Raw genomic sequence first — 24,737 nt, forward strand, 5'->3', positions numbered from 1 at the left:
AACCAGTATTTCCTGATATAAGAAGACACAGTCCCATTATTATGAAGTTCTGTTGATCCAATCCACACCATGTAACAGGTGCTGTGAAGAGTTCAGCTTGCAGGAAGGTTACAGGAAGACTGGCAAAATCTACAGACAGATTGCTTGTCTAGGCTGCTTTGATGTTGGGAAAAGGTGGATCCCTTGGCAAGTGAAGGAGAGTGTTCAGAGCATGTGTTTGTGAGGCTGCAAGATGCTATTGCCCTGTGTAACTGATCCAAACGAATGGTAGATGACCTTTGATAATAGTAGCATACTATGGAAAGTTGTGAATTGCATCAAAATGAATGGAAGCGAGAAGGTGATTTACAACAACTACTTAGAGTGTGCAGTAACTTGAGTGACAAACTGTAGTGTGTGATTGGTGTTGCAAACGGAGAATCCCTAGGGGATTTGGATGAAGGCGTAAGAGACTGCTCTTAGAGCCACTGAACCTCACATCATTAGTTTGCATCAGGGAAAAATGAAATGGAGGCATGAACCTCTTCCAGGAATAGCTAAAAGAAGATGGTTGGGGAACACTATTCCAGTTATTGACATGGCCTCCAGTCAATTTTAAGCAAAAGAATGTGGGTGGGGTGGGGTCCTTGCTGATTAGTGCATTGATTGCCATCAGGGTTGGACCAGGCCGTTCTTCACTCCTGCTGGGGGAACCAAGCCGAGCAGCCCTTTGACCCTCCCAGGTGGAAGACTGGTGCACAGCAGTAGCAGGAGGCCTGGGCTCCTCCTGATGCTGACAGGGCCTTTGCCGTCTCCCGCTGCCTGAAGCATTTGAACAATTGCATTAGGCCTCTTGTGGGTCTTGTTATTCCTATGCTGGTGGCATAGTGGAGGTGAGCCAAGTTGTTGACCTCTGATTCCAGTTTATCGCCACAGAGACAACGGAGGCAGTTAAATTTGCGCCCAGGTGAACATTGGAGAAGATATTTCTTCTCTAAAGATAGACTTCATCGGAGGGAGGAGCCAAGATGGCGACCGGGACGGCAGCGTAGACTCCCGGCTCCGTGAACCTCCGCATCCCGCACGGATATCCTGTACGAGATCCTCAGCCTGTGCTACGCGGTTGTGTTTCTGAAGGAGAGTGGCACCCGATCGTGTGACTCCGAGGTCTCTGGCTGCGGTATCGCCGGAGAAATGTGCATTTGAACTTAGCGGCCCTTGCGGCCCTGGAGCCGGGACCTCGAGTGGACGCCGTGGCCGGGTGGAAGTTCGACAACAGCGGCCTGTGGTGACTGGGGGGAGTCGGTCCACCGGAGCGGTGCCAAATTTGACCTACATTTCGTCGTGGTCGTTTCTACTGTCAAGCGTAGCGGACCGAGTGCACGCCCGGGGGTGCAATTCTCAGATCCTCCGGTGACTGCCCCTGCCTTTGATGGTGAGCTGCCCAGACGCCGCCCGTATCTTGCCCTGATCCTTGCGGGCCGCTCCCGGTTTTTCGCGGGAGCTGGTCCGTGGTGGGGACGACTGTTGCCCGCGACCACGCAACGGATAACTTTTCGCCTGCCCCCGGAACCCGGTCCCCAGCGACGTGGACCTCGAGGCGCTTGTCCCTGGGTCCCGGCGCGGGTCGGGCATACATGGCGGCCATCTTGTTGCGATGAAGCCTACCATCCTGTCCGCTGTGTCGCAGCGGGTTTGTGAGTGTGTGACTTTTGGGAGTGTGGCGGAGCGATCGCAGAGAGCTGTGCTGGGGTACGGCGACCTCCTCGAGGCCCTTGGTGCTCTTCACTCCTCCTTGGTTCATGGTGTCGGGGTCTTGGGGAGTAAGCTCGACGGTGTGGCGTCAGCGTTGGGACAGTGGCGGCCCGCCTGTCCTCACGTACACAGGGACTACACACACGGCGCACAGGAGGACACGGTGGCGGCCACCCCCGAGGATAGTGCACAGCTGGACGCTCCGGACAGTATGCTACCGTGTGCTCGGCCAGCTGAGGGCCTGATCTGTCCCGGAGGCATTGGACCTGAGTGGGAGGTGGTGGCCTCGTCCCGTACATGGCCTCCGGCGACCCAGGGACAATTCCAGCAACAATTGTCAGCTTTGGCTGCTTCTGCCTTCCTGGACCTTGAGTGCTGTGCAGATCCTGGGGCAGCACTGGGAAGCCTGTCCCTCCATGCTGCGGACTGTGTTTGTGCTCAGAGACTTCCACCCCACCTGTGTGCGTCGCTTCTCGGTCGTTTTTGGACAATCCTCTACCTTGAAACATCGGTTATGGTGCTGGGTCGAGGGGTAGGCATGGGCAGAATTACAAAGAGTGGTCAGGGATAAGGCTGATCCTTCAGGGGTGGTTATCTAGTGGATGGGCGGGCTCAGGGGTTGTGTGCTCCCCTGGAATAGCTAATAGCATAATAGGTGCATAATGCTCCCCCTCTTTCTTTGATACGATCGATTTTGTGCTGCTTATTGTTCACTTTGGGGGATACTTACCGTGCGGGAGGGAGAAGCCGGGGGTATGTTTTGAAGGCCCTCCTCCAGTTTATTAATACTTTCTCTACCCCCCCGTCTGGTGGGGTTTTTTTTCCTGCTTCTTTTTCCCTATTCTCCTATATTTCGGGTCTGGTTCCAGGGCGACAGGCACACTGCTGGGGGGGGGGGCCGTACTCATCTGCAGAGGTGCAGGGTGGGGGGTTGGGGGAGGGGATTCTCTAGTCTTTCATCTCTTTTTCCATGGCCTCCTTTTTCTTCTCTGATTCTTCTTGTTTTTCCTTTTCTGGGATCAGTGTGATACGCCTCCTTTGTTATGACTCGTTGCCATTCCATGTGTGCCACAATTTCCGGGGTGTTCTCTGGGAGTTTGGGCGGGGGACTGCAGGCGCAACTGTTTATGATATTCTTCCCCATCCTGACGTTTTTGTGTCTGCGCCATTGATCCAATAGATTGCGGTATATTGCTTACATCTATTACTCTGCATACCTTTTATCGTTGTTGGGAAATTGTCTGGCACCTGATCCTTCTGTCTTGTTCTATTATAAAATGAAAACCTTTTTCTCCTGTTGCCCTACCTGCCTTGTTCGCAGTATTAGCATGAGGATTCTGCTCCCCGAAATGCTGCCTGTGTTTACATTTGATCGTTATTGCTCTGATTGCTTAGCGGCCGGCCCCGGGGGGTTGTAGGCCCATATTTGTTCTTGATTGAAATGTCAATAAAGGTTTTCAAAAAAAAAAAAAAAAAGATAGACTTCATCAAGTAGGTGGACTTAGCTAATCTTTGGGGTAGAGTTTCCACAATAAAAAATATGAGGGACACTAGAGAGGAGTAGGTGGAAGCTCGCTTTTGGGCAGGAGATATTGATGATTAAGGACCGAAAGATTGACTTTCAGACCTATGCAGGTTATACATGATCAAGACAAGCATATAGTTGGAGAGTAATAGAGGAAGCTCAGTTGTGGATGGTTAAGACATTGTCATGTAGTGCTCTTTGAGGTGACTCTTCAACCCTTTCCTAAATTGGAGCCACATTGAGGTGGTACTGATGGATGTTGGCTTTCTTGTTTGTTTTTTTGGCAATGTGTACCTTAAGGGCAAAATTGGTGTCAGGGTGAATCCAAGTGACTCGCCATTTGGTGAAGGTTTAGGTTCAAAGCCATCAAGGTTTATGTAATTGAATCAGGGTTGTACTGTATCTTGTTTCATTCTCAATAACGTCCCCAGGATGCACATGAATATCTTACTACTCACATTGGATGTCAAGAGGGCATTTGACTGGATTCACTGGCCCTCCCTTAGTAAAGTTCTGATCAAAAACCGCTTTGGTCCAAAATTCAGGGCATGGGTTAAATGCAGCTATATCTTACCTACAGTGAGGGTAAACCATTTATGCTCCCTCTGCATGCTGATCCATGAAGGAGCTACACAAGCGTATCACTGCTACTTTTCAAGCTCTATATAAAGCTGATCGTGGAGGTAACTGAGGGTATACCAGAAATCAGGATTGGTTCGGACTTACATGCTCAACACGTAAGATGACCATGTCCTATCCAATCTGACTGACCCAGTAAAGTTTCTACCCGTTTTAGAATTTGGTGCAGCTTCAGGGTTTATATTAAATCTGCAATTGCCAATCATTCTGAATGTCAATCTTCAACAACGCCAGCAAGATTTCATTTAAACATACTATTTCCTACAATGTGCCCCAGAAAAAGTCACATTCCTGGGATTACACGTTGCACTCTTCTTGCAAACAATATCCAAACGTACTTAGATACATTGTCCTCTCTCAATAAAAGACACTCAACTATGCTGGGACATGGTTTCTCATGGTAAGGCTGCATAGCGGCAGTAAACATGATCATACACCCCTAGATCCTATTATTGTTTCAGATACTTCCACTTCAGTCTCCACCACTCGCTTTTCAGGGACTGCAAGAAACCATAGAAAGTTTTTTGTGGACCCGTAAGATCTGAGGAGACTAAACTGCACAAGCGTAGGATCCGGATGAGATGGGCCTGGAGGGGGTCCCAGATGTCTTCAGATACTACCAAACGGCACAGATTTGCTGCATGGTGGAGTGGCACAGGAAAGTCGGAAAAGCACTGGTGGCTCATTGACTAATTTATTGTTGGCACCTATATCTGAAAAGTGCCTTGGCTTCTTAGAAAATATAACTCACAGGGTATATACTCCTCACCCATGACAAAGGTCACAATGGCAGTGTGTTACTCAGCTGTGCACTTATATGAGCTGACTATCTTCCTCTGAACCCTACCACTCATAAATAACAACCCAGCATGCTTACTCCTGCTCGAGCAGAGGGCTACTTGAAGGGGAGAGAACAGGACTGTGTGCATTATTTGGTAAAAATTGGATCAAGACCTTCTAAATCAAGAGGAAGGGGTTCCACATTCCAGAGAGAGAATACACTGATCAGATTTTACACTGGATGCTGCAGAGATGGTTAAGCCCAACGCCACTAGACAAATTACCCTTTAGAAAAATGGCTGCTATCCAAAGAGAACGACTAGCAGATACTCTTGGAAATATACTAAATGTTCCCTGCAAGCACATGTTATCGTCGAGTTCCATAGACAGAAAGAAGGGACTAAGAAAAGAATAGATTTTACTCCCACGCAGCATAGAGAGACATATGCCAAAGAACTTGTCAACGCACTTCACACACGCAGAGAGCTCCTCAAACAAATTATTTCCTACTGATACTACACACCAGAAATAGTGCACACATAGGACCTCAACAAATCAGAACTATGGTGTTGCAACTATGGGGCCATGGGTTCTCTGATCTACCTGCTCAAAGGTGACCAAATACTGTAAAGGAGTCCTAGATAACTTAGAGAACATTTTGGACACACACAACCCTTGGTTCTTGGCCTGTACGAGTCATGGTCTCCCTCACAAACTCTTCTGTTAATGCAGAGGTAAACAGATGCCTTGGCCCTCGGTGTGGCAAAACGTGCTACTGTTGCCTTTAGGGTAAATACACAAACCTTGAACACTGCTCTTGGCCCTATTTGCTGTGGGAGGTCTTTATAATGGAAAAGATTACCATGATAGAACAAACCCAGGACAGTTTTGAGAACGTTTGTAGCCGTTTTTAATTTTCCGTTCTGAGTAATTCAGAGAACTAACTTGCCCCAAGCACTTGAAAGTGCTTAAACTAACAACCACAAGAGCAGATTAAAAGATATGGACCAGGATGATCCAGCGAGGCAGCCAACTAAGGTGAGCAGGCAGTGCAAAATTGTATGATTACTTCCTATGATCTGCAGTACTCAAAGAGGTTCACTGGCTGACAAACTAGGATTGTCAACTGTGAGTCGTATCTTGGGTATAAGGAAAAGAGGGGCAGAGGGAATAGTAGTTACTATTTTTTAGAAATGCATAATGTCTAATAAATCAATTGAATTGCCTAGCTTTCCAGCTTTACCTTGCTGGCCAATGGTTGTAGGTAAATGTTAACAAAAACTCATCAAAAAGGAAATGTTTTGTAAAAGTATTCATACATGTTTGAAAATCAAAAATGACTAAATGTTCTGGTTTATAAAATTATATTGTTGCCATTCACCTTTAAAATTCCACTGTCCTTCCTCAGGTGTCCTTTACAGCCCGCCTACCTGCACTCGGGCTGAGCATCTTCCAGCTGTACAAATCATTCGACAGTCACACAACTCTCAAGTCCACTGTGCGAGTCTATCTTCATGGGAGAGATCTGACAGTCAAAAAGCATGAGGCATTTCCTGTTAAAGTGTTTGAGTCAAACACAGACGACATTATGCTTGAGAACCAGTATTTCCAGGTGTGGTTTTCCGGCATCACAGGGCTCATGAAGGTAAGAAACTTGTACCTCTTGAGCATCTTGCATGCATGACTGAATTCTATTGATACTAGCAGTGGCTTTAACAACTGATGAAAAGATTCACATGTGGATATTCCAGTGACTCATTGTGTTGTTTGGACATTTTGCTGTAGTATTTGCTAAGTAGTTGAATTCAGGGAAGCCCTCTGGTGTATTATTCTGACAGCACTATGAACTATAAAGATGACAGAATAGGTATGTGTAATGTTGAATATTTTAATTTTAGCCCCGTTAACTAAGGTGTGGGTTATGTGCACAAACACTAAGGTAAGCTAAGGGATGTACTTATGTCGAATCTTTGTGTAGTAGAAATATTTGCCATTCACTGTCCAAAAGAAGTTGTTTAAAGAGGATATTGTTGGTCGTAGCTGGAGGGGGGATATTTTAGATTTCACACACAATTTGAAAAAGGCATTCTGATATTGGTAGATGACTCCTAGTTAGATTGTTTGACTTATTGGGGGGAAAGTGGACCCAGAGACTGCCACACAGCAGGGAAATCCAAGAGCCTGGCCAGCATGTACTGAGACCTGATGGCTCTACAAAGATTCAGTGCCTTTTGCATTTAAATGTATTGTTCTCACTCTTTCTGCACTACCAAAGTTACTTTTCATTTGATCATGTTTTGATTGGCTGCTTGAGGTTCTTTTACAATGTTAAAATATCTTTGGTGTGATCAGGAGCGCATGAGATGTGGTCCTCTTTTTAGCAACTCGTTTGTTTTTGGTGAGTGGTGGAGTGACAGAACAGGACAAAAGTGCACAGCTTGAGTTTTTTAGTTTTATAGGGAGAAGTACGGAATGCACTTAGACTTCCGGCGCTTCATAAAAATGCTTCAACTTCACAAATATTCATTTTTGGAACGATAGGCATGACTATCAGACACAGGTGTGGAATAGGAGAGTGTGTGTGTGTGAGTGTATCATTTCCCTTTTTGGTTGATGAATAGCCATTCTGCAGAATGTTGGAAGGCACATTTTCCATTGTTGTTAAGTAGACAGGTGGCCCAAATAGGATGGTAACATATGACTGGCTCCTTTGCCCCCCATTCCAGTTCAAGAAAAATATCCCAATCAAATATCCATATCACACACTTTTTTATCACACACCAATAATTGTACCCTAGTTTCAACCAGACCTCATGTGCAACTTTCTATCCAGTGTACAGAGCTTCAAACTTGAGTTGCTCCTTCTGGAAAAAACTAACTTTTCTTTACTGCTCCACATACCTGAGTTAATTTTAAATTAAATATCCTATATAAACTTCAGTTAAATTTAAATTATTTATTCAGAAACAAAATCCATAAAAACGCAACATTTTAACTAATTAAATTATCAATTCACAATTTTTTAATAAGAGTTGAATAACTAATTAAATAGATTTTTTAATTAATCTAATCAAACACTTAAAAATTGTTAGTCCTTGCAAACCCATAATGCTAACTTAGATGAAGGAATTCAAAATCTATTAAGTATTGTTTTCAGACACATCTTCCTTAAATCTACCTATAAAGAAACAGAAATGACAATTGTTGTTGTAAGTTCTGCCATCACATATCCAGTTACATATACTAGTTTTTCCACTTTCCATCAATCTCTTTAAAGGAAAAGATTCCATCCTGAATGTAAGATATAGTGCATGTGCATATGGTTCATATGGCCAGTTAAAGTATTTTTGAATCCCTTTTCTTAACATGTATGTGTGGCCTAATGAGGATTTGTCTGATAAAATTTATATCAGGCTAAAAATATATATATATAGATATATAATATATTTTGCTCCACTCCTTCTGTTTTCGTCCAAAGGAAAATATTGCACTCCCGGCGGCGTTTTCAACAAAATTTATTCAAGTGACCAAATGACCAGCAACAGACGCGTTTCGGCAGAAATGCCTTTCTCAATGTCATTCAGAAAGGCATTTCTGCCGAAACGCGTCTGTTGCTGGTTATTTGGTCACTTGAATAAATTTTGTTGAAAACGCAGCCGGGAGTGCGATATTTTCCTTTGGACGAAAACAGAAGGAGTGGAGCAAAATATTGTTGCGGGGTCCACAGCCGCAAAGTCTGCACCTGCCTGAGAGTGCTCCGCTTTTTGTGTGGAAAGAGGAGCGTGTATATATATATATTCACAGAAAAAACCATAGGTTTCAGGCACGTTATAGTTAGGAATTAGCATTTAAAAAACCTCAGAAATTCACTGAAAAAACCATAGGTTTCAGGGGTGTTATAGTTAGCTGGACTTTTCACTTGTACAAAACCATTGAAATTCCCCCGTTATAGTTAGTTCAGCAAACTATAACTCGCGCACCCGCAATGCACTGCTGATGATGTCACATATTACATCACTCATGACATGGTCAGTGACATCACTCGTGACATCACTGATGACATCTCAAATGATATCACTGATGACATCATCCAGTGAATGTGTGTTTTTCTGAAAATTAAATATGTTATATATATGTATATCTCAAGGTCGATGGAAGAATAAATGGGTATATAAGTGTCTAAATGGATGATTTATTTTTGAAAAATTGATTGTGTAACTGACTGATTAAGTGTATCATAGTGAATACATGGCTTAGTGAGTAATGTTTAAATATGTAAATATCTGTATCAGTCTCTCACTTTGTGTATAAGTGGCTGCATGGGTTGGTGAGTAGCTACATGGGTGTCTATATAGGTTATTAGTTGGTTTTTTGAGTATCAGTCTGAGTGTCTGCATGGTTCGGTGGGGGGTATTACGTAGTGCATAGGTGCATGAATGAGTGACTCACTCTTTGTATGTGTTGAAGACAGCATGTGTGCAGGACTGTATGGGTGGATGAGTGTGTGTATGGGTGTGTTAGTGAGTGAATGACTGTCTCAATAGTGTCTTTATGAGTAACTACATATGTTTTAAACTAGTATATGTGACTATTGGTGTATATAAGTGAGTATATGTGAGAGTGAGAGATTGAAAGAGTTCCTGTATGAATAAGTATGTGTTTCTATAAGTGATTGTTTAAAAGACTAAGTATGTGTAAGTTTCCGTAGAAGTAAGTGTGGTGGTGTGTGTATAACTGTATATGCAAATAAATGTATGTTTGATTCTTTATTAGCATGAGTGACTATGTGTGTGAGTAACTCTATGGATGAGTGGCATTGTGTAACAGGATGTATAGGTGTATGAGTACATATGATGAGTGAATACATGTATGAGTGACTGTATAGGACTGTTGGTGAATGAGTGGATGTGTATGTGGATCTTAGAATTACTGAAGAGGTTGTTGTAACTGGTATTGGTATGTCCATTGTTTTAAAAAGTTTAGTCCTATTTTTGAATGTGTGTATCAAAGGTTATATTAGGGTGAGAGGAGGTCTGCCACTCTATCACAAGGATGATGTCATCAGTGATGTCATTTGAGATGTCATCAGTGATGTCATGAGTGATGTCACTGACCATGTCATGAGTGATGTAATATTGGACGTCATCAGCAGTGCATTGCGGGCGCGCGAGTTATAGTTAGCTGAACTAACTATAACGGGGGAATTTCAATGGTTTTGTACAAGTGAAAAGTCCAGCTAACTATAACACCCCTGAAACCTATGGTTTTTTCAGTGAATTTCTGAGGTTTTTAAAATGCTAATTCCTAACTATAACGTGCCTGAAACCTATGGTTTTTTCTGTGAATTTCAAAGGTTTTTTAAATGCTAATTTCTAACTATGCCTACAGAGATAGGACATGTGAAGAAAGAAGAAAAAATGCACAGAAAGAAAAAAAAGAAGTGCAGAAAGAAGCAACAGAAGTCCTCAAAGACGAAGAAAAATGCAGGAAGAAGGATAACGTGCAGAAAGAACAAAAAGAAGAGCAGAAAGAAGCCTTGTTGCAAAATCATCCTGCACCCTCAACTTTTTCAGACGGATACTGGTGGTAACTGAGTCTGACTAACCAGTCCTAGAGCCAGTGCTATGTTAAAAGACACTTAGAATACAGTGAAAACACCTACATACACTAGGGAACATTATGCGTTGGGGTCCCCCTGTGATTAGCATGACCTCCTCTGTAAGCTCCTAGTACATAATAGGGCAGGGGGATTAAAACTACCTCTTAAAACAGGCCACAGGGCGTTTTTGCACACGTTAACTCAGGCCCCGTCCCCTCCCTTAACCACTGTGTAAACACGCCCTGTGTCCGTTTTTAGTTGAGAGATTAAGTTCATTTGAATCCTGAGGGTCCCTAGGGTCCAACTAGCCCACTAGGTACCTCCACTAAGTGCCACAGAGCTGCGTTGCAGAGAGGTGTAAAAAGTGGCACGGCCTGGACCACCTCTCTGCAATGCGGCTCAGTGGCGCTTACTGGAAGCACTTGGTGGGCTAGTTAGCCCCCAGGGGCCCTAAGTATTGAAGGAAAATTATATCCCCAATTTAAAACGTGCCAGTGCATATGCTATGTCACTCTCGAGCCCATGTGCACTGTAACACCACCCCGTGAATATGTCATGCCACACTTGTCTTCGCACGGGTTATATTGCCCCATCTAACGTGCCTTCCTCGATGCCTATGTTATAACGCACAGTGCTATGCCATACATATTACAATCTGGGATCCATATCTTTGTCACAGTGCATATGCAACGTTACACTCCCCAGCACATATTTTATATTACAACTTTAGAGACTAGTTAGGTTACACAACACTGCCCTGTGCATATTACACTCCAAGGCGCATATCGCATAGCACGCGCTAGTGCCTGTGCTATTTCGCGCTCTCCAATGAATCTGTCATTGCGCACAATGTATTGCATATTATATTTCACGCCCGGTTTATCTTATATCACACTTTTTGGTGCATAGTTTATACCATACACTATATCTAGTTTTCATTTTCAATCGTGCTCTCAGGACTATGTTCTATATAACACTGTGTTCACCTACCCTTTTCACGGGCATTACATTTTGCGATAGGGGGTGGAGGGTCAGGGGTTGTTTCTGCCAAGTGAGCCTGGAGTCACAGTCACAAACGTCCTCTTCTTCCTGAATAAAAGTGAGATTATGCTGCATATTTTAAGTAGTTCGCACAGACACACGTTTTAAAAACAATAAAGTTCCTAATACCCGCCTTCTCTGAACAGTTAGCTTGCTGCCCCATCCCCCTCCTCCCTATCCTCTGTTGTGTGAATCCATGGACTAGCCTCCTCCCTCTTGCCATGCATGGTCTGATGTTCTGCCACTGTCCTCAATTTAGTATGATGTACTAGTCCACTCCTCCTGCCCTCCATTGCCCAATTCTATGCCCCATCATTGACCTCCTGCTTAAACTCTGTGCTTAGCTTGCTGCCCCTATTCTCCTTCCCCCTGCCCTCCGATGTCTTTGTGTATGCCCCTGCTCCATCCTTTTTGCCCACCATGTTCCATGGACCTGCCACTCCTATCTACTCTGAGTGTTCTGTTGAGCTGCCACTCCCCTCCCACCTGCCTAGCATTGTCAGATGACTGTAACCTGTCCCTGCCACCTCCACCCTGCCTGTCCACATGCCATGCCCCTATCCTCTTCCTCCTGTCCTACATGGTCCATTGTACTGCCACGCCCTTCTGCCCTCCCTGGTCTGTTGTGCTGCAACTGCTCCTCCTGCCTGCCCCGTGCGGTCTGTTGTGAGGCCCCTTCCCCTGAACTTGCTTGTCTGTGCACAGGTCCTGACCCTCCCTTCTATCCTCCATCGTCCTTTGTGCATGCCCCTGCACCCTCCTTCTTGCCCATCATAGCCATTGTGCTACCACTAACCCTCCCACTTGCCATGCATGGTCTTCTGTGCTGCCATGGCCCCTCCCACCTTCCCTGTGTGGTCAGTTAGCTGCCACTGAACCCCTCCCACCTTCCCTCCATGGTCTGTGTGTATGCCATCACAGTCTCACTGTTGCTCTTCATGGTGTGTCTTGCTTCTAGTGCCCATCCTGCCTGACCTCCATGGCTATCTTGCTGCTCCTGCTCTGCCCCCTTGCCCCCAGCCCTCTGTTTACATGTGCAGACCCCTACTCCCTCCCTCCTGGCTTGTCTGTCCCATTGTAATGCCCCTGATCCATCCCTCCTGCTCTTTATGGTCTGTTATGCTGCAGCTTTCTCTCCTGTCTGTCCATTATGGTCCTGCCTCTTGCCCCTCTGTTCTCTGTTGTCCATGTGCATGGTCCTGTCCCCTCCCTCTTGCTTCCTATGGATTGTTGTGCTGCACTCCCGTCCCGCATGCCCTGTGTGGTGTATTGTGCTGCTGCAAACCCTGATGCCTGCCCTGCAGGGTCAGTTTGGTGCACCTCTCCATGTCCCTCCTGTCCTCTGTTATCCAAGTCCATGTCCCTACCCCATTTCCTTCCATGATCCAATGTACCATACTTGCGAACATTTTGAACTTGGTAAGAGGGAGATTTTGAAAAAAAACTGGGGTATTGATTTTCCCCTTTGAGTTACATTGAAAAAGAGGAAATTGTAGACAGGAGACAGATAAAATAAAGCCCATTTGAGCTTAAAAACATTGGACGTTTCCTGGCTGAATCGGGTCTGTTGGCATGTATGGTTGTACTACCATTGCCTCTTCCTTCTGCCCACAATGGTCTATTACATTGCCACAGCCTCTCTTGCAAGTCCTGTGTTGTTGGTTTGTTGCCCCTGCCCCCCTTTCCACTGCCCTCCATAGTCTGTTGTGCTGCCACGGCCCTTCCTGCCTGCTCAGTGTGGTTAAATTGTTGCCTTTGCACCCTCCTACCTGCCTTCAATTTTCAGAGTCCGTGCCCCTGGCCTCTGCCTCTCAACAGTATCCTAATGAACAACTAGATTGCTAACATTCTAAATTTATTACAAAAGTGTGGAACGCCTGACGTCATCTTGATGTAATCAAAACTGTAATACCTAGAGCATTTCCTTTAGAAATTACATATATGAGATGGTCTTATTGGCATCAAAATTATGGTTAGTGCTCTAAAAGACTAAAATAAGAATATATTTTCTGAGTTTTCAAATAGCGAGAAAGCACTTTTAAATTATTTGTTACCTTCATGTTTTTCTATCCAGTTGACCACTTGATTAAATGTTGCACTTAGGGGAGAGGATGTGGTGTTACTTCCAGAACTGCAGACTTTGCAACTGGGGAACCAGGTTGGAGTTTCTGCTTCAGCTCGACATTCTGTGATTCTGGTCAAATCACTTAGTCTCCCCATGTCTACAACCAAAATGAATTTGTTCTTGTGTGATGTAACCAATGCTCATGTAAAGCACTCCAATACCTGACAAGTCTGCACTATATAACACTGAAAAAACACAAAATAATAAGTGTTTTGCACACTTCTGTCATTGGGCTATATTTGGGCTACATCTGGGTGATTTTGGGCTACATTTGGGCTCTTTTGTCTCCGGTGGCCATCTTGGGAGATTTATTTGTTATGAAGTTTCCTAATTTCCTCATGTACTGCAGTCTCCTCAGTAGGAAATGCTTTCAGTTTTTTACTTTCATTCCATCATGAAGGTATTCAGATATGTCACACATTTGCCATAAATTCTGAATGTTAGCACTCTAGTTGCTCATTAGATCACTGTAGTAAAACTACTGCTCACCAGGGAAAACTGCTGCTGGTATTGAAAGTGCATGTTTCAGTCTGCATGTCAGAATTTTTTAATGAAATAGAAGAGGATTTGAGAAGTCACTCAAAATGTGCCCTCATTTTCTTTCTTCAGCATTAATCATAATTTCTATGGCAAAATGAACCCCCTCATTGTGTTCCTTTTTAAATTAAATGTTTTAAGTGTTACCAGTTTATTCCAATCAAGATGGCTTCAGGTGTGCCATACTTTTGTCATAATGAAGACAGTAAGCGCTCTAGTTGTTTTTAAGAACACTCTGGGACATTCTGTCATTGGGCTATACTTGGGCTACATCTGGGTGATATTTGGGCTACATTTGGGCTCTTTTGTCTCTGGTGGCCATCTAGGCAGACTTATTTGTTATGAAGTTTCCTAATTTCCTCATTTACTGCAGTCTCCTCAGTAGGAAATACTTTCAGTTTTTTACTTTGATTCCAAAGGCATTCAGATGTGTCACACATTTGCCATAAATTCAGAATGTTAGCACTCTTTTTGCTCATTAGATCACTGTAGTAAAGCTACTGCTCACCAGGGAAAACTGCTGCTGGTATTGAAAGTGCATGTTTCAGTCTGCATGTCAGAATTTTTTAATGAAATAGAAGAGGATTTGAGAAGTCACTCAAAATGTGCCCTCATTTTTCTTTCTGCAGCACTAATCATACTTTTTATGGAAAAATGAACCACCTCATTTTGTTCCTTTTTAAATTAAATGTTTTAAGAGTTACCACTTGAATCCAAGCAAGATGGCTTCAGGTGTACCATACGTTTATCATAAGTAGGACTGTTAGCGCTCTAGTTGTTCTTTGGAACACTCTGGGAAGCTGCAGTAGAACACAAAGGAATCAACTGACAGTCTCTGGCCTTGTTGGATGTACATGTTTTTACTGAGAATGTCAGACTTCATTCTCACATGACTGAGAAAGATAATGTGAATTTACAGAAAATAAGCTCTCAGTTTAGCTTATAGATCACCTTCCAAACCTCTGTGGGAAAAGCATGAGAAAATATTTTTCTCTCAATCATGATATCCCAGCAGAAGGCTTTTTCACATGGTGAAATCACCTTAGAACATACCACAATTCCTAAAATGAGTATGGTACCATCAACAAATGATTTATAATGTAACTAAAGTCTTAAAACCTTCTATTAACTGCAATGCTTTTTAATGAGGTGCTATCATGTATATTGGTCCCAAGATGGCTGCCAACACTTCATGGATGAAGTGCTGATACATCATATCCTGCTTTGCCTTATGGACATTGTAGTGCACAAATTGTGTTAGGAAATAAGTATAGTACGAGAATGCAACAGCATGATCTAGCACAAAACCTTGAAAACCAGATACACACAAAGTATTGAACATGAGCGAGAATCAATGACAATAGAAGACTCAAAAGGTTACTTCCCTGATACGAAACTCTGAAACTCTGAACTCACTCTGATCTTAGAGCCACTACCAAAACTTACCAAGGGTGGGAAGGCATAAAAGAAACATGCCCGGGGGGGATAATCCTCGTCTCCGCCTCCTTATTAGAATTGAAACTTTCCTTCGTGCTAACTAGGACATTTCTCATTCTACAGCAGGAGCGGAGGCGAGGATTATGCATGTTCAAAGCCTACTTACCACCAATGCGGCCGCTTCATGGATTGGTTTAAAGTAGAACTTTTTAAAAGTTGAATCTGAAGACCAATCCGCCGCATTCATAATGTCCGCCAATCTACCCCCTACCTGAATGGCCTTGGAAGCCATTGCTCCCCTGGTAGAGTGTGCGCCAAATTCACTAGTGTCAATACCAGCCTCAGTCATAATCCACCAGACCCATCTTGCAATGGTCGGGGAAGACACCGCCTTGAACGGTTTCTTAATGGCAATCAGAAGTTGCCGTTCACCCAGAGGCCGTACCTCCAATGTCATATCCTCATAGGCCTTCAGGCACCTAACCACACACAACTTCGGGGAATTTGGAAAAGCAGGATAAGTTACTGACCTTGTACTTGTCTTGGTTCTCCTCGAGATGTTAAAAGTAACCCCTTCCGGGGTAAAAATCCGTGCTGTGAGATCCAGAGCTCTGACATCTGACGCACTTTTGCACGAAATAAGGCATTACAACATTGCCAGTTTCGCTGAGATCTCCTTTCTAGATAGATACTGATTGTCTTGCCAGGACTTCAGCAAACGCAGGACCAGATTGACATCCCAGAGGCTGCATAACAAGGCTCAGGGGGGCGAAACATCCCAATGCCCTTCAGGAGCTTACACACCCAGGGATGTTCCCCCACCGGATTGTTATCAATGGGAACATGGCCTGCCGAAATGGCAGATCTAAAGGAGTTAATGGTGCAATATGCAAGCCCTTCCCGAAAAAGCTCCGTTAAGAAGTTGATGACATCTGAAATGTGGAGCCCACGGGATCCAGGTGCTTCTCCATACACCAACGTACCCATCGCCTCCAAGCTGATCTGTACCTCTTGATGGTCCCCGGGGCCCATGCTTGCTGGATGAGGAATTCAGCCTCTCGCGAAAGAGATCCGTCCGACCATCGTCGCCCACAATCCTCCACGCCATAAGATGAAGATGGCCCTGAAGTACCAGGGGATGATGATTGCCCAGGGGGTCCAACAAGACCTCGTCGAAGAACGGTAGATGTATCTGAAGGTCCCAGCTCAGCTCTAGGAGAGAAGGGAACCACGCTTGAGAGCGCCAAATAGGGTTATCAGGATCAAGGAGGCCCTCTGCCGCCGAACCTGAGCCACCACTCTCTGAATGAACAAGAATGGTGGAAAGGCATGAGCCTGAATCGATGACCAGTCCTGGAGAAAAGCGTCCACCGCCTCCGCCTCGGGATCCGGTTTCCAGCTGAAGTATCTGGGAAGTTGGGCATTCCATCTGGAAGCGAAGAGATCCACCTGGCAGGGAACCCAGGAGGCCATCAGTGATTTGAAGACTGCCGCATCCAGTCTCCAATCGCTGGCATCCCGGAAGTGCCTGGAATTCCAGTCCGCAACCGAGTTCTGAGTTCCCGGGAGGTACTCGGCCGCCACCGAAATCTGGCGCTGAAGGCAGTAATGCCAGAAGTCTTTGGCTAGCTCCACCAGAACCCTGGACCGCGTGCCACCCAAGCGGTTGATGTATTGCACCGCCGTCGTGTTGTCCATCCGGAGGGGCACACAACAAGACACCTTGTCCTTCGTGAAGGATCGAATAGCAAAGGACCCCGCCAGGAGCTCCAGACAGTTGATATGAAGGGAAAGCTCCTCCTCCGTCCACCTGCCCCCTACGGAGGTCGAACCGCATCGAGCTCCCCATCCGAGGCGACTGGCGTCTGACTCTATCACCAGATCCGGATGCGACCCAAAGATCGCTCTGCCATTCCACGCCTCCATGTGTCGATCCACCACTGGAGTTCCCCTCTGGATTCCTGATTCAGATAGATCAACTGGGAGTAGGTAAGGCCCCTTCGTAGATGGGACGCCTTCAGTCTCTGTAGTGCACGGTAGTGCAGGGGCCCCGGAAAGATGGCCTGAATCGAGGAAGATAACAGGCCAACAATCCTGGCCAGCTGCCGCAAGGAGAACCTGTCCCTCCGGAGGACCTTCCTCAACTCTTTCTTGATCTTCCCAATCTTCTGCTCCGGGAGGTGTAGGGTCGCCGTCCTGGCATCTATTCTGAACCCCAGAAAGGTCATGCTCTGCCGCGGAACTAAGTCCGACTTTTCCCGGTTGATGGTAAACCTCAAGCTCTGAAGGAGAGAGATTACAATCTGTAAGTGGGAGAGTAGATGCGACCTGGACTGATCCATTATCAGGATGTCGTCCAAATAAATTATCAACCGAATACCCAGAGTCCGGAGATGCTCCATCACCGGCTTGAGGAGCTTCGTAAAGCACCACGGAGCCGAAGACAGGCCAAAGGGAAGAGTCAGAAACTCGAAAACCTGTGTCCTCCACCGAAACTGGAGGAACCTGCGTTGTGGAGGGAAAATGGGGACCGAGAGGTAGGCGTCCTTGAGGTCCAGACGCACCAGCCAATCGTCCTGCAACGAAAGGTCTCTGAGAAGATGGATCCCCTCCATTTTGAAGTGGCGATAGACTAGCCACTCGTTGAAGTCCCTGAGATTAATTACGGGTCGGTAACCATTGTCCTTTTTTTCTACCAGGAAGATGTTGCTCAAGAACCCCGTGGGATGGAGTTCTGAAGGGCCGATCGCCCCTTTGGACAAAAGCTCTTGAACCTCTTGGTCTATGAGAGACTCGTCCTGAGAAGAAAACACAATAGGTCAGGGCCTGACACCTTGAACCGGCGTTCCGTAGAACTCTATGTGAAACCCTCTGATCGTTTCCAGTACCCAAAGGTCGTAAGTTATCTCTGCCCACTCGTGATAGAACAGGGTGATTCTCCCCCCCCCCCAACCGAACCGGGGCTAACAAAGCCACGCTTACCGTTGTATCCACCGGCATTGTTGTGGGCGCCTCCCCGGCCTCGGCTGTTCTTTCCTCTGCCGCCCCGGGAGGGGTAGAAGGTCCCTTGGCGACCGTCCTGCCATCCATTGTTGCGTTTGTCTTGGGCTCTATTATGGCCTTGATTCGATTGTCGGCCGGAGGAGCGACCCCTGCCTCTTCCGGCCCCACCAAAAACCTTCCCCGGAAAAATCTTCCTCATAGAAGCCTGCGCTTTGTCCAGAGCCGAAAAAGTAGCCACAAACTTCCCTAACTCCTTGACGAATGGATCGCCAAACAGGGAACCCTGGGCTATCGAACCTGCCTCCGAGGAAGAGAGCTCCCCAAGCTTGGGGTAAATCTTCAGCAACAGGGAACGGCGGCGCTCGGCCGAGAGGGCGCAATTCGCATTGCCCAGGAGGCACATAGCGCGCTGCGCCCAACCCGCCACCTCATCTGCAGGCAGGGGCTCCCCAGAATCTCGGGACCTCTCCTCTAACTTTATGACCTTAGTCAACGGGCCCACTACATCTAAGAGCTTGTCTTGGCAAGACCGCCATGATCTATCTATCCCTTTCTTGGGATCCTTCATATACTTAGGAAAAAATGTACACCATCTGGGGTCAATCTCTGGGGTCAGAGTGACGTTGGGGAGAGACGGTCTGGGACATTCGGACCGAAGTCGGGCCCTAACCTCCTTATTGAGCGGTTGCCGAATCTTGTCAACCACGTAATCAGCTACCTTTTTGTCCGGGACCCATTCCGTGGACTGGGGCCTGTAGATGCACAGGGGATTAAACAGATCAGTCGAGGGACCCTCCCCTTCCCCTACAGACAAGGCAGAAGACTGAGGGCGCCAAGACCTGTCGTGCTCCTGGTACCCATCCGAGGAATCCCTCTCATCCTCGCATTCCACCTCCCCCAATTCGGGAAACCCCTCCTCAGGGTCGTAATCCGTGGCGCCATCGTCGCCGGTTTCCCCGGGTAAGACCTCCTCCCGGTAGGGTGCATCACGAAGCGTGTGCGCACTCTTCTGAAAGACTTCCGCCAGACGACTGAAGCCCTCAAGGTGCCCCGCGTCACGCTTGTGGGCCTCGCGTGGGTGAGTAGTAGGCACACCGCTAGGCCCGGCTCCCCCAGTATTCCCGTGCCCTTGAACACATGGGCGGACAAACGGTCAACACTTTCCTGCAAAGGGGCAAGCGCCTGGGCGATGGCCGAAGAGAGGAGCCTGTCCTTCTCTGCAGGTCTGCGCGCCTGGGAAAGCCAGTCCTCCTCAGAGGACAAAGATGGGGTGTAATCATGCTCTCTCTGAGCATTCATCTTAATAGGAGGTGAGGACACCAGACCAAAGCGCCCCAAATTAGTTAAGGAGGGGCCCTCCCCCTCGCCGGTGTCCAGGAGCTGACACCCCCCAGGTGAGGAACACAACGAGCGGAGGACTCAGCACTGCAATGCATACAAAAGTGCTAAGCCCGTCAGTCCTACCGCTAAAGCGGTGTCAGGCGAGGGGGGCAAGGATCCGGTTATGAGCGATCGCTCCAAATACTCTGAGGCCGATGCCTCACAAACAGCACTTCACCGGCGCCGAGAACGGAGCGTTGAGCTAAAGGTGCGAAACAGCGCCACCTAGTGGACCCGCTCCGTATCGGAAATGAACGCGCTCGGGCTGAAGCCTACCGCGCACTGACAGCGGGAGAATAACCCGCTGTAAATATACACCTAAAACAAGTCAGAATCAAGTAACACAGTGCCCATGAAAACTACACAGGGCCCATCCAGCCAAGAACCAAAGTCACAGTAAGGAGAGAAGGGACTTAACTGACGGGCCAGCAGTGAAGAAAGAGGAAGGACTAAGGGGGCTGCGACTGTTTATGGACTGCATCATTACTTATGATTGGACGGGGACGCTAGAGGGCACGCGGCCAAGATGGCTGTGCCCGAGTGAAGCTCCCGAGCAACGGAGCCGTTCTCCTCCGATTCTCCTGCCCGGGATGTGCCACGGGGCTGCCGAAGCTGCCTGCTCCTGCCCATGAGGCCCCGGCGTTCCTGTGGGGCCCGAAGTGAAGGCGGGGGTGGCCTCTGACTGCGTGCCGCCCCCTTGAGGACCTGCCTGGCGAGCGGTGCGGGGAGCACTGGAGGCGGCGTCCGGCCGCGGGAATCACCCTACGCCGCGGCTTGCCACGAGGCGGCTGGGCCGTGCGGCGAGGTGCAGACCGTCAGCTGGAGGACTGGGGACTCGCGAGGGACTCCCCTGCATCGACGGTACACAGGGTGACTGGCGATCGGCTACGCCGTGCTGGCGATCGGCTACGTCGTGACCCTGCCTGTCTCAGCACACCGAGCCTGCAGGAGCCTGCTGCGGTGAACGACGGTGGCGGCCATGACGGCTGGAGGCGATGGGGGCGGACATGGAGCCTGCGGCGCCCGGGAGCCCGGTGAGTGACCTGGTGTGGCAGACCCCCCTCTGGCTCTGAGGCTGTGGACGGGCACCTGGTGAACGCCTGGCTGCTGCTCCTTAGGGGCGAAGAGGACTGTTGTGGTGGCGGAGGCGACCCTGGCGGGCGTGCTGTGGCCCTACAAACTGCACCGATCGGCCGGGATTAGAGTGAGGAGCCTGGGGAGCTGACCGCTTGCCTGCTGCTGGACGCGTTGGGGTGGCCGTTGCGGACTCGGCGGAGTGCGGCCTGGAGGACCTTGGTTATCGGTTGCCCACGGCTCGCGACGCACCTCCCCCGCCGGTGGCGCTGCCCTGCGCCCTGACACCCCTGGCGTTGGCCCGACTCGTGGCGGTGGGACTGGGCCCCTTTGATATCGGCGTCTGGAGGTGCCTGGAGCCCCGGTCTGCCTCGTGCACCACTGAGCCCTCTGAACGCCATCGGCGCAGCAACTGGCCATGGGGCGGCTTCGGAACAAGCAGGCCGAGACCAGGCTGAGGGCGGAAGGCCCTGACGCGGCGCCGGGGCGCTCTGCTGGGACTGTGGCGCCGCCTGCATCGACCCTGGAAGCCAAAATGGACGCCATGTTGGCAGCGGTCGACCGACTGGGCAATACGCTGGAACAAACTCGAACCTCCCTGGAGTCCCGGATTGACAAAGTCACGGTTGACTTCACCTTGCTCCACGCCGACCATCGCAAGCTGGCGGACACCGTTGCCGGTCACAGTCAGGCGCTACGGGACGTGCAGCCGATAGTGCGCAATCACTCTGCCACCTTGCAGGACCTGATAGACCGCGTTAACACTCTCGAGGACCGTGCGGAGGATGCGGAGGGCTGCTCTCGGCGCCAGAACATACGAGTTGTGGGACTGGTGGAGGGCGAGGAAGGGCGACGACCAGAGCAGTTTGTTGAAGGTTGGTTGCGGGACATCCTGCCCCCAGGAGTGCTCTCCCCACAGTTCGTGGTGGAGCGGGCGCACAGAGTACCGATGCGGAGACCTGTCCCTGGAGCCCGGCCGCGTCCTTTCCTGTTTCGCCTCCTCAACTACCGGGACCGGGACGTGATCCTCCGGGAAACAAGGAAAATGGGTGCCCTGACGATAGGGGGTGGCACAGTGATGCTGTTCCCGGACTACACTGCGACCGTTCAGAAGCGGAGGAGCAACTACCTGGAGGTGAAACGCCGGCTCCGTGAACTGCACATCCAATACTCGCTGCTGTTCCCCTCGCGCCTCAGGGTGGTCACGAAAGATGAGACACGCTTTTTCGACGCCCCGTCTGATGTCTGGGACTGGCTGGAGGAAACGGGCCAACATGGTGGCCCCCGGCCCGCGGACCCAGGGCCCGTGGTGCGTAGGGAGAAAAGGCTGAGACGACGGAGGCAGAGGGACCGACGTGGTGGGGTGGGGCCGAGTCCCCCGGCGGCCCCGAGTCCGGAGAGGATGCTTGTGGAGCGGCTGGAGGCTCTTGAAGCGGTGGCCACTCTGGGGTCCGTGAGCAGCCAGGGGGACGTGGCGGCTCGCATACACAGTGACACTGAGACTGACCTGTCCTCCTCCCCGTCCATCATGATTCCGGAAGACCAGGTGTTGCCAGAGGTGACCCCCCAGACAGCCGACCTTCTGGGGTGAACTCTTGTTTGATTGCACTGTGTCCAAAGCAGGTACCCCGAGGTGGTGGGTGGGCTGCTGCGGACTACTCTTGGGGGAGGGGGGCTTTCTGCCTCTGTTGCCTCCTGGATTGTGGTTTTGTGGCTCTGTATGCTTCCATGACTGAGTAGGTTGCGGTGCTGCGGGGGTCACGGGGGCTAGAGGGGCAGTGCGGGTCCCCCTACACACGAGCCGGGGTTGAGGGTCCGTGCATGTACTGGTCACAGGGGAGCGGGGTGGTGGCGATTTCCACACACACTCCTCTGGGGAGCGGTTGAGCGATTGGCAGCCCTATAGGCACACGAGGCTCTGACGGGGTGACATGGGGCTCTTGCAGGCCAGGACCAACGGTATTGCTCTTTAGCCACTCACTAACACATCTTTGACCTGGTAGTTCACAGGCGATTGAGCCTTACATGTTTGGACGAATGCCCGTTCTGGGGTTCGCCCTTGCGGTTATGGAGTTCCTTTTGTTAATTTTATCTTTACTTTTGCTTCTTTGCATTCTGCAGTGTTCTGCAGTTCTCTCACACATCATGTTCTTGCAGCAGGCGGTCTGGGTAACAGTACTCCTGGTCTCCCCTCCTTCCCCCGGCTGGCCCGCTTCGGCCTGTGGGCCTAGTGTTGTCCGCACTCTGCACCGATGGCTGACACTGCAATAGTCACATGGAACATTAGAGGCATGCACACACCGGCCCGCCGATACTCTGTTTTTGCCTACCTGCAGAGGCACAGGATAGGGGTGGCCCTTCTCCAAGAGACGCACATGACACGGCCAGAGTTGGACAGGCTGCGCGCTCGGTGGAGGGGGCAGCTTTTTGGGACCACATATTCTGCGCATGCTCGGGGTACGTTGGTTTGGGTACGGGCGGGCACACCCTTCACATGCTCCGAAGTAGTGCTTGACCCTACTGGCCGATACACCTTGGTGCGGGGGAGGCTCAACGGACACTCTGTGCTCCTAGGATCCATCTATGCCCCGAACGTTGAACAGCCGTCGTTTCTTGACCACCTCACGGTGGCCTTGACCCCGTATGTGGGTCTTCCCTGGTTGCTGGGTGGGGACTTTAACGCAGTGCTGGACACGAGCCTTGACAGATCCTACCCGCCACTCCGTAGCACACAGGCAGTCTCGAATGCGAGGAACCTTACTGATTGGCTGTCGCGGTGGGCCCTTCATGACGTCTGGCGCACCTTACATCCCACTGACCGGCTCTATTCATATTATTCGGCGGTGCATGACCTTCACGTCCGCCTCGACAGGGTGGTGAACTCTCCGTCGCTGGACCCTTTGATAATCCAGGCGGACTACCTGGGCCGGACCCAGTCTGACCACAATCCTCTTAGGCTGCGTCTCTGCTGGGACCCGGGGAGACCCCCCATTCCCACATGGCGTTTGCAACCGGCCGCTCTTGAGGACGCAGAGTTTCGGGCTTCGCTCGGCACAGCGGTCGAACAGTTCTTTGACCTCAATGAGGGTACGGCGGGGAGCACGTTGACAGAGTGGGACGCGCACAAATCGACCATGCGGGGACACTGCCTGGGGGCGACGGGGAATATCCGTAAGCAGCTTACGTTACTACTCACCGCTCTGGAAACCCGGCTAATGGCATGCGAACACCATGGCGAGGGTGGAGGGCGTGACTCGACCAGGCTGGCCCGGCTCCGGGCATGCCATGCTGAGCTGTTGGAGAGGTTGCGTTGCCATAACTACGCTGCCCATTCGGCACGGGTCCACGCCACGTCGGATAGGGCGGGCGGTTGCTGGCCTGGTTGATCAGGCAGGAATCGGGCTATGCGCCAATAGCCTCCATCCGTGGATCGGACGGGACGCTGGTGCACACGCAGCGGGAGATCCATCAGATACTCACGGCACACTACAAAGACCTGTACACTTCAGTGGGGCGTCGGCAGGCACAGGATCTCGATCTGTTTCTGGGGGCCGCCGGCCTCCCCACAATTCCGGATGCCCACCAGGACACGTTAGAGGGTCCCCTCACTCTGGAGGAGATAGGGGAAGCGGTGGCCTCACTGGCTTCTGGCAAGGCTCCTGGGCCGGATGGTCTCCCGGCAGAATACTACAAGGCATATCTGGAATCTCTGGTGCCCAGACTGCACGCGTTATATCTCACGGCCCTCGAGGAGGCTACACTGCCCGCCTCCATGAGGGAGGCCTACCTGATCTCTTTTCCCAAGCCGGGGCGTGATCCAACTAATCTAAGGTCCTATCGCCCCCTTGCCCTCCTCAACACCG

The 24,737-nt window shown here is 49.3% G+C and overlaps 1 protein-coding gene across 6 annotated transcripts in view; it reads left to right on the forward strand.

The window, feature by feature from the left end:
* The window catches only part of MAN2A2 (mannosidase alpha class 2A member 2), a 658,091-nt gene that overhangs the window by 461,235 nt on the left and 172,119 nt on the right, over nucleotides 1–24,737 (forward strand). For all 6 annotated transcript variants that reach the window (XM_085644368.1, XM_085644371.1, XM_085644369.1 and 3 more), the window contains one exon: nucleotides 6,087–6,323. In XM_085644368.1, coding sequence (XP_085500494.1) covers nucleotides 6,087–6,323 — 237 coding nt within the window. The remainder of the gene's footprint in view (nucleotides 1–6,086; nucleotides 6,324–24,737) is intronic.

This window comes from Triturus cristatus, chromosome 3_1 (genome assembly GCF_964204655.1).
Source record: "Triturus cristatus chromosome 3_1, aTriCri1.1, whole genome shotgun sequence".
In the NCBI taxonomy this organism is placed as follows: domain Eukaryota; kingdom Metazoa; phylum Chordata; class Amphibia; order Caudata; family Salamandridae; genus Triturus; species Triturus cristatus.